Source organism: Myotis brandtii, unplaced genomic scaffold (genome assembly GCF_000412655.1).
Source record: "Myotis brandtii unplaced genomic scaffold, ASM41265v1 scaffold250, whole genome shotgun sequence".
Classification (NCBI taxonomy): Eukaryota; Metazoa; Chordata; class Mammalia; order Chiroptera; family Vespertilionidae; genus Myotis; species Myotis brandtii.
Window position 1 is genome coordinate 2,099,696 of NW_005359478.1, and position 10,176 is coordinate 2,109,871.

General features: G+C 56.7%; 2 protein-coding genes across 2 annotated transcripts in view; one reads left to right on the forward strand and one right to left on the reverse strand.

The window, feature by feature from the left end:
• Positions 1-5,723, forward strand: part of HCN3 (hyperpolarization activated cyclic nucleotide gated potassium channel 3) — a 9,468-nt gene extending 3,745 nt beyond the window's left edge. The window contains exons 4-9 of the mRNA XM_005867529.2: positions 753-914; positions 1,303-1,521; positions 1,921-2,067; positions 2,455-2,695; positions 3,716-3,880; positions 4,245-5,723. Of these exons, the coding sequence (XP_005867591.2) occupies positions 753-914; positions 1,303-1,521; positions 1,921-2,067; positions 2,455-2,695; positions 3,716-3,880; positions 4,245-4,930 (1,620 nt within the window). The 3' untranslated portion in view covers positions 4,931-5,723. The remainder of the gene's footprint in view (positions 1-752; positions 915-1,302; positions 1,522-1,920; positions 2,068-2,454; positions 2,696-3,715; positions 3,881-4,244) is intronic.
• Positions 5,724-5,961: 238 nt separating this feature from the next.
• Positions 5,962-10,176, reverse strand: part of PKLR (pyruvate kinase, liver and RBC) — a 10,500-nt gene continuing 6,285 nt past the window's right edge. The window contains 7 exon segments of the mRNA XM_005867541.2: positions 5,962-7,029; positions 7,633-7,814; positions 8,669-8,835; positions 8,927-9,079; positions 9,374-9,524; positions 9,727-9,997; positions 10,096-10,120. Of these exon segments, the coding sequence (XP_005867603.2) occupies positions 6,923-7,029; positions 7,633-7,814; positions 8,669-8,835; positions 8,927-9,079; positions 9,374-9,524; positions 9,727-9,997; positions 10,096-10,120 (1,056 nt within the window). The 3' untranslated portion in view covers positions 5,962-6,922.

Consider the following 10,176-nt stretch of genomic DNA (forward strand, 5'->3'; position numbering starts at 1 on the left):
GGGGGGTCCCGAGATGAGGATGGTGGTACAATTGCTGGAAAAATTCCTGAGGGTTAGTTGGACTCTGGGAGGAAGATGTGGGAGGAGAGCCAGTAATGACAGGGTGGGAAGAGGCTGGAGTGTCAGCTTCAGGGCAGCTAATTTAGTGGTTCATTCAGAGTGTGGACTGTGCAATCTGATTGCCTGAGGTCAGATCCCAGTTTTACTATTGACTATAGATGAGGCTTGGTTTTCTCTCCTATAAAATGAGAATGTGAAGTATACTTACATATGAAAGGTTATAGGATTAAAGGAGCCAACACCTGTAGAGCACTTAGAATGGTGCTGGCACATAGTACGTTCATAGCCAATTACCCATTATTATTGGAGAGGGAGAGGGCTGCTGGGATTAATTCTTATATACATGCCCTGGCAACGTTACACTATGAAATGCCCTCTCTCCTCTTTTCCAGGCTACACCTAGGTAGCTTGTGCAGCACACCTCTTTGCATTCCTGCTGTGACACTGTGTGATTCTGGGCTCATGAGTGGCAGCAGTTTTCCTATCTGCAAGACGAGAGTAGTAGTAACACAACCTTCATATTAGCTAGATCTGTGTGCTGTGAAGCTCTGTACAAATCATGACCACATTTTTTAAATCCATGGGGCTGGGGCTAGAGAGAGAAGTCCAAAGGGAGCCTTTGCAAGGCTGGGGATGGAGGAGACGGTCAGGAAGGGTTCCCGTCCACAGTGGCCCCTCCTCGGAATCCTCAGATCTTTCACATGACCTATGACCTGGCCAGTGCTGTGGTGCGCATCTTCAACCTCATCGGGATGATGCTGCTGCTCTGTCACTGGGACGGCTGCCTGCAGTTCCTGGTCCCCATGCTGCAGGACTTCCCTCCCGACTGCTGGGTCTTCATCAACCACATGGTGGTGAGATCTCCCCGCAGCTCTCCTCTCCGGGGCATTCTCGGGGTTCCTGTGTCTGAGTAGTGGGATGACCACAGGGGGCAAGAGATGATGGAGAGGCGACCAAGAGAGAAGGCAGGAGTGAGGAGGTGGGGAAGAGACCCAGAGGAAGTGTTTGTGTGTTGGAGGGAGAAGACAGGGAAGGAAACGTAGGCAGAAACTGAAGTCCCTAAACTGCAAAAGAGGCCCCTGCTACCTCGGGGCTCCCCAGGACCAAACTTAAGTGCCTCCTAGGAGACAGCTATGAAATTAATGGGGTGGGCAGAAGGACTAAAAGAGAGAGAAAAGGGGTCAGGAGGAGAATGAGGCTCTGAGGGCCCTCTGCCCACCTGTGCAATTCTTTGTTCTCCAGAACCACTCGTGGGGCCGCCAGTATTCCCACGCCCTGTTCAAGGCCATGAGCCACATGCTGTGCATTGGCTATGGGCAGCAGGCACCAGTGGGCATGCCTGATGTCTGGCTCACCATGCTCAGCATGATTGTGGGCGCCACCTGCTATGCCATGTTCATTGGCCACGCCACCGCCCTCATCCAGTCCCTGGATTCCTCCCGGCGTCAGTACCAGGAGAAGGTCAGCAGGGGCAGGAGAAGGAAGGGGTGGGCATGAAGGGGCGCTGGAGGCTGGGTAGCTGAACTTGAGGCCCGTTTTGACACATTCTCCTGTTGGTTCTCTGTGTCCATGTCCATTTGTCTCATGCCCCTGTGTACCTTCTCCTTGTTTGGACCTATACCCCTGGCCTTGGACCCCTCCCCTGCCTGTGTCTGGGTTCTCCTGTGACTGGGCTTTGTCCTCCCTGTATCCACCATTATCCACACGTCCTTCTGAGGCCTTATGTGTCCCCTTCTATCTCCCTGCTTCACTTCCCTGGATTTGGTCCATGTTTGTGACCTTCCTCCACACACACCTGCCTCCACTGCTCTGGCCCCCGTCTCTGTCCTCTTTCCTGCTGGCCATTGGCTGGCCCTCCAGTACAAGCAGGTGGAGCAGTACATGTCCTTCCACAAGCTGCCAGCCGACACACGGCAGCGCATCCATGAGTACTATGAGCACCGCTACCAGGGCAAGATGTTTGATGAGGAGAACATCCTAGGCGAGCTGAGTGAGCCACTTCGGGAGGTAGGACTGGGCACGGCCCTGGAAGGGGCTCTTCAAGGACCTGGGCTCCTAGGATGGCATCTGGGGTAAGGGCTATTGGTGAGCAGAGGGCCCCATGGGAAGCCAGGCCTTTGGGGGGTGCTTTCAGGGGCTAAGGTCTTTCTTGAAGTTCATATGGGGGTGAAGTGTACATGGGGAGGGATGGCAGGGATCTCTGGGAGGACGGTCCTTTGAGGGCTCATGGGAGAGCTCTGAGGGCAGAAGCTTAGGGATGGTCCCAGGCCCACTGAAGCATCCTCATTCTTGCAGATCATGACCCAGGGGTGGGGCCTCTGGAGACAGATGAGCTCGATGGGGGCACCTTGGGAAGGGGGCACAGAGTGCCTGACAGGCCCCTCCCCTTCCCAGGAGATCATTAACTTCACCTGCAGGGGCCTGGTGGCCCACATGCCGCTGTTCGCCCACGCGGACCCCAGCTTCGTCACCGCGGTGCTCACCAAGCTGCGCTTCGAGGTCTTCCAGCCGGGGGACCTCGTGGTGCGTGAGGGCTCCGTGGGCAGGAAGATGTACTTCATCCAGCATGGGCTGCTCAGTGTGCTGGCACGCGGCGCCCAGGACACCCGCCTCACTGATGGATCCTACTTTGGGGGTCAGCAGGCCTCAGGGAGGGTGGGGGGAGTAGAGCAGAGAATGGAGGGCACCTGCTCCCCTGGATCCGAGTCCCTGCCTGGCCACGCTGCAGAATCACAGTGTCCAGCCCCTCCCCAGCCGGCCTACTTACTCAAAATCTCTGGGCCTGGGCCCTAGAACTCTGTATTTTTAAGAAGCTTTTGAAGTAATTCCTATGCAAAGCCAGGTTGAACATTTCTGGGCCAGTGGGCCTTTTAGAACCCATAATTGGTGAGATCCAAAGATCCTCTGAGATGAGGGACAGCGAGGAATAAAGCAGTGCTGTCCCAGGGGCTTCTCTTTATAAAAAAAAAATATATTTTATTGATTTTTTACAGAGAGGAAGGGAGAAGGATAGAGAGTTAGAAATATCGATGAGAGAGAAACATCAATTAGCTGCCTCCTGCACACCTCCCACTGGGGATGTGCCCGCAACCCAGGTACATGCCCTTGACTGGAATCGAACCTGGGACCTTTCAGTCCGCAGGCCGACGCTCTATCCACTGAGCCAAACCGGTTAGGGCCCAGGGGCTTCTCTTGGTGGCTCCCTGCTGGTGTGACCCAGGGGCCCAGCCTGTGGCAGTGCAGGTAGTCCTGCCAGCTGGTGCCCAAAGTGACTTGAAGCTCATATAACCTCTCCAAACCACCCTCCAGCATTTCTAGCGTGTTGCCCTTTGCCCTTTGGCACTGCTTTTCTGGGCTCTCCTTGGTGTTCACATAAAGCAGCGGAGGGGGGTAAGAATTAAGGTGGAGTGGAATAACTATGAGTGGGGGCCAGCAAGTCCTGCCTGGTTGTCAGCTTTAGTTTGGAGAGAGAGAGGACGATAATTGTGTAGGTGTGAAGAGTGACAGTGCTTGGAGCATGTAGGGACCGGGGCCGGTGAGTAAGCAACAGCTTCTCCCATCTGGGAGGAGCCTGAGGAAGCTGGGTCAGCTGCTGCAGGCCCCGTGAGCATGAGTTCTGGGGACTGGTTCTGAAGACCTCCTTCCAAATTCGCAGAGATCTGTCTGCTGACTCGGGGCCGGCGCACAGCCAGCGTGCGGGCCGACACCTACTGCCGCCTCTACTCACTCAGCGTGGACCACTTCAATGCTGTGCTCGAGGAGTTCCCCATGATGCGCCGGGCCTTTGAGACTGTGGCCATGGATCGGCTGTGCCGCATTGGTGAGGCCTGTCCACCGAGTCTTCTCGGTCCAGCCCGGGCCCTTACCCATCTGCATAGTGAGAAGCCCCATTGTCCCAGGGCCCAGCCTTTAGTGCTCCAGCGTCACACCCCAGCCCACCCCCCTCCCAGAAAATGTCCCCATGGGCCTGTCAACACCGTGGCTCACTGTCCTGGCCACTCAGCATCTCCTACCCTTGGGGATATTGCCCTAAGTTCCTGTCCGAGCCCTCCTTCCTGAGTCCCTGACCCTCACCATCTCTGATACGTACTCTCATCGCTTGAGCCTTCTCTCCACTCCGACATTCAGCCTTTATCTTGGATTCCTTCCCTATGCTTCACTCCTCTCTCCGGGACAACCTCTAGGTAAGAATTCCGTCCTGCGGCGGAAGCGCTCCGAGCCAAGTCCGGGCAGCAGCGGGGGCATCATGGAGCAGCACTTGGTGCAACATGACAGGGACACGGTTCGGGGTGTTCAAGGCCTGGCCCCGGGCACAGGAGCTCGGCTCAGTGGAAAACCAGTGCTGTGGGAGCCGCTGGTGCACGCGCCTCTGCAGGCAGCCGCCGTGACCTCCAGTGTGGCCATCGCCCTGACTCACCAGCGGCAACCCCTGCTCCTCTCCCCCGACTCTCCAGCCACCCTCCTTGCTCGCTCATCAGGCTCCCCAGCCTCCCCGCTGGTGCCTGTTCGAGCTGGCCCTCTGCTGGCCCGGGGGCCATGGGCATCCACCTCCCGCCTGCCTGTCCCACCTGCCCGAACCCTCCAAACCAGCCTATCCCAGGCTGGGCGCTCCCAGGTGTCCCTGCTGGGGCCTCCCCCAGGAGGAGGTGGACGTCGACTAGGACCTTGGGGCCGCCCACTCTCAGCATCCCAACCCTCCCTGCCTCAGCGGGCAGCAGGCGATGGCTCTTCTGGGCGGAAGGGCTCAGGAAGTGAACGCCTGGCCCCCTCAGGGCTCCTGGCCAAGCCTCCAGGGATAGCCCAGCTCCCCAGGCCACCAGTGCCTGAGCCAGCCCCCCCTAGGGGCCCCCAGCTCTCTGCCAACATGTGAAACCCCTAGGTAAGCTCTCAGGTGCAGTAGTGAGTACCTGAAGGCAGACGCCTCTTGGGGAAGGCCAAGGGGACCTGAAACACTGCCTATGGGAACATCTCCCCTTACTGCCAAAACGATCGTTTCTGTCCTCAGCTCAGGCACCCTGCAGCCTCCTCGTCCACTCGCCCATTCATCAAATGTACTGAGCGCCTGCCCTGTTCATGGCACTGCCTCCACTGCCAAATAGAAGTGACTCCAAGCCCTCGGCGAAGGTGTTCCCCCAGCCATGGTCCTGCCAGGTGCAGGCCCAGGCCCGTGATCCCTCCTTATTAAGCACAAGTACTTGCCACTGCCATCACTGCCAAGTAGCCAGATGTCTGTTTCTCTGCCCATGACCCTGCAGGGTCTGCCTGGAGGGGCTATCTTCCTGTCCCCCTAGCATAGCCAGCCGATTACCTGTGCCCCGCGCTGTCAACAAATGTTTAGGGTCACCAGTGTGGGGATCCACCTTCACTGCCATGTGCAGGACCTCCTTATCTATACCCCTGGGTGGGAACACGTCTCCTGCCCAGTTCCCTGCACTGTCTCTCGTAGAGCTGTCTCTTTGTAAACTGGGAGCCACCTCCTCCCTGTGTCCCTGCCCCGCTGGTGTCCCCCTTGAAGCGAAGGGATGTTCGGCACCTCCTTATTTAGTGTACCAGCCTAGATCCCCAGGTGAGGGCAAGCGGCTGAATCCTTAGATGGCACTTTTCCTTTTCTTCTTCCCTGCCTTATTTATTTATTTATTCAATTATTTAATAATTATATTTATTCATTTGCTAATTTTATTTATTATCAATTCATTTTATTCACCCATTTCTTTATCCATCCCTCCTCCTCCTCCTGGGAGGGAGACAGGAAGGGGCAGCCCCCCTACCCTGCCCCCTCCCCTCCGCCCACAGTTCCTGTGGTTCTTGTCTAACTCCCTCGGCAGCAATACCAGAACACTCCCTCTATCTAGGTAGGGGCACAAGGGCCACCTGAGGTGGAGGGGGGACTGTTCCTTTTAATTTTAGGGTTTTTTGTTTTGTTTTGTTTTTCCCTACTGAGTTTGCTGTTGGTACAAGAGTAAGGGGAAGACCCGAGGTATCCGAGCCTGGGGAAGGGCAGCCTAGCCAGCACCTCTGGCTTCTCAGGGACAAGAGAAATCCCTTACCCACCGTGTCTCCAGCATCAGAGAATGTGGGACCAGGGCCCCACCTGCTTCTCCTGGGTAGGGAGCTCTGGGCTACTGGCTATGTGGGAGTTTTATAATTGCTTCAGAACAGCTGGGTTTAAAAAAGAAAATAGAGACACTCGTTTTGGCTCCTAGTTTGTGTGTGGAAACAAAGTGGGCATGGAGGAATTTCTGGGTGCAGGAGAAGGGGACTCCCCCAGCAAGGCGTGAGATGGCCCTGAGCGCAGCCAGGGAGTGGTCTGCAATCCCAGGGAGGTTGTAAAGACAGTGGTAGATGTACTCCCCAGCACCCATCTATCCAGGCTTCCCCCAAGGGTGGGGCTTTGATGTTACTGTCAGTGACAATGAAGGAAGAGGTGCCACTCTCCTCAGGAGATAATCAGATGACCATAAAGGCCACATATGAGACTATCAGTCTGCATGGATATGAAATATTTCTAAAATGGACGTGATTGCTCTGTTCCCCTCTCCTCTACCTCCAGATGTGGGAAGCCTGGGGAAATACAATTAACCGGTTAAGCTGGGATTAAAGTCTCCGGGCTCAGAGCACTGGGTGCAGGCATTGTACGGTCGGCGCTGCCGGACGGCCAGTGCTTAACTGGACAGATTTTTAGGGTCTGCGTGCAATGGAGAGGAGGAAGGGGCACCCTGGAATGGGGCAGATGGCAGATGCGGCCTCAGGGAGGGAGGACGGGAGCAGAGAAGACAGATGAAGAGTGTGAGGGGCTTGGAGTGGAGGAAATGGGGAGGAGGGACGGGGCCCAGCGCTGGCTGGGTCAGAGGGGAGGGGCATCTCAGGATATGTTTAGCACCCGCATGATGTTGGTATAGCCAGACCCAGGTCGCCAGCCTGTCACCACAATCACCAGGTCCCCAACATGGAGGAAGCCACGGAGCTTTCCTGGGGGAAGGGAAGATGACAATCAGCCACCGAGGGACTCAGGTCACCCCTGTCATGAGAACCAGCCACCACCTTCTACCTCGAGGCCACCCAGGACGGAATGAGAGGCCTGAGGCTAAACTACAATGTACGCCTCAGGTAGCACCACAGACACGAGACCACTGCAGTATATCAGAATTGCAGGTGTGTCCGTGGGTGGTATGGGGTGTGTTGCTAAGCAGCAAGTCTATCCACCCGTGTTGCTATGCCAATAGGAAGACATGGGGTATGATCATAGCCAGTTTTAAATTAGCTTTTCCAGCTGCGGGGGACTGGGTCCCCTTTCTCCTGTCACCTCCTGCTTCTTATACCACACCAGGCTCTGCCACCTGATGCAGGCCATAGTGGGGTTGACTTGTTAGGGAAGGCCCTGAGCTCTCTCCTGCCTCCTCCCCCAGCAGGTCCATGGAGGCCAAAACATCTCTGCGTCTTAGTGAACCTCACAGAGTAAATCTAGGAGCAGAGGAGAGAGGCAAGGCCCTTTGGGTGGGGGTGGGAAGTGGGGTTGGGGGGGCTCACCATACAAATCCAGGGGTGGGTGGGGAGGAAGTCTAGATGGCTCACCGCTTTCAATGCCAAACTGAACCCGGCGATCCACATCATCTGCCCAGACGGCTACTGGAGGTTCACGGTAGAGCAAGGGGAAGACTCCTCGGCACAGGTGGGCCTGGCGGGCAGCCTGGGCAGAGCGGGTGACAGCAATGACCGCTGCCCGAGGTCGGTACCGAGACAGAAGCTGGGCTGAGCTGAAGGAGGGAGAGAAGGTCAGCCCAGAACAGTGAGAGTGCTAAATCAGAAACTAGAGTTTGGGTTCTGGTTCCAGGTGTCACCAACAAGCTGTGACCCAAGCTGGTTAAGTCCTATTTCCCTGGGTCTTGGTTTTTCTCTTCTGCAAAGTGGGTATAAGATGCCTGCCCTTCTTACCACACAAAGAAGATATGAAATAATAAAGGGTACAGCAAATGAAATAGTCCAGGAAAAACCTCTTTGAGAAACAAAACCCTTCTGAGAAGATACCTTTATAGGATAGTAGTAGTACTTAACTTACAAATGTCTCTGAGGAAGCAGAGGCTTGTAGAGCCTGGGTGACTTACCCAGGGTGTCATGTCAGAGCAAAGACTTGAACTCAGACCTGGGCCCAGCCGTGTAAGACTGTGGGCTAAATGCAAAGCACTTGTTTCCAGCCAGGAGGTCACACTTTGATTCTAGGTCAGGGCATATGCCCCAGTAGGGGGCATGCAGGAGGCAACCAATCAATGATTCTCATCATTGATATTTCTATAATTCCCTTTCCCTTCCTCTCTGAATCAATACAAATATATTTTTTAAATTGTCTAAATGCAAAGGACTTGCTTCTGAGCCCTGGGAGCCCGAATGGTCTGGAAACCAATGCTCCCAGTGATGCCACCTCCCCTCAATCCCCTGCAGCTCCCTGGCACTATCCTGGTGAGCTCCGAGATCCTCTCCTGGCCTCCAGATCTCATAGCCACCCCTCCTCTTGCCCCAGCATGGTCCTCCTCATCTCTGATGACAAGACAAAACCCAAGCCCGCAGCCCCTGACCCAGAGGCTTGTGTTGGGATCCCCCGTGTCCCCCTCACCGGCCAGTCTTGGTCAGCACGATGATGGCAGCGGCGCAGCACTTGAAGGAAGCCTCCACAGCCCCAATGGCAGTGACTTCAGTGGGGTCGCGGGTCAGTGGTGCAGCCCGGCGCAGCTCCTCGAACAGCTGCCGGTGGTACACTGCGGCTTCTGCCTCCCTGGCGATCTGCAGGCATCAGGAGGTCAGCCTGGCAGGGGCACTGGGCCCGGCAGGGATCTGGCTGTCCGGCCCATCTCCGTGCATCACGAGCTCCTACCGCGTGCTGCATCATCACGGCCTCCACCGGAAAGCTGCCCTTGGCAGTCTCCCCCGACAGCATGATGCAGTCGGCGCCATCCAGCACGGCATTGGCCACGTCGCTCGTCTCCGCCCGCGTGGGCCGGGGCTTACTGATCATGCTCTCCAGCATCTGGGGGACATCTGGATGTCAGAGCTGTAGGAGTCACACTCGGATCAGGGAACCTACTTCTCTGACACCCACATTCTCAGCGTGCCCTGGGAGCCAGGGTCACCGTCACAGACTGTGGCATCCTGGCAGCTCAGCTTCTTATCTGAAAATGGAGGTCACAGTATCTCTTCCTGACTTCATTGTTTGAGGACCAAACACCAGAAGGCAAACCGTGCTATGGCCCTAAGGTGCAGGGACTCAGCCTCAGGTGTCCCCGAACCCAGCGTGCCCAGCCTCTCCCGGCCCACTCCAGACCTGTGTGGCACAGACAACTGGTTTGCCGGCCAAGTTGCAACGCCCAATCATCATCTTCTGAGCCAGGAAAACCTTCTCAGCTGGGATCTCGATGCCCAGGTCACCCCGTGCCACCATGATGCCATCGCTCACTTCCAGGATTTCATCGAACCTGGGGGGTTGGGGGAGTCCGGGCTGGGGAAGAGCCAGCAGATGCCAGGGAGAGGAGATGGGAGAGGAGATGGGAGAGGAGATTGGAGAGGAGATGGGAGAGGAGATGGGAGAGGAGATGGGAGAGGAGATGGGAGAGGAGATGGGAGAGGAGGAGCTACGGGCTGGTTAAGGGCCAGATAGGGGCGAAGGCCAAGCCTCACTTCTTGACGCCTTCGTGGTTCTCGATTTTGCTAATGATCTTGATGGCCTGTCCTTCAGGCCCCAGCGCAGCCCGCACAGCAGCCACATCGCTGGCTTTCCGCACGAAGGAAGCGAAGACGATGTCTACGCCGTGCTCCACCCCAAAGCGCAGGTCCCGGAAGTCTTGCTCGGACAGCCCGGGCAGGTCCACCTCGGTGCCCGGCAAGTTCACGCCCTTCCGGCTGCCCAGGACGCCGCCGTTCTCCACCTCGGTCTCCAGCCCCGCTGGGCCTGTGGGCATGGAAAGGGCCCGCCTCGGTCAGCGGGAGGCCGGGGCAGGCACGGGCTAGGGAACAGGGGCCTGGCCCCCGCAGGAGGTTAGGAACCACGTCCTATTCCGTTGGTCTGTCCGCCCTGGGCCGGGGCTCCGCACAGAGTAGGCATCGGGCGGAAGTCGGTGGAAGAAACGA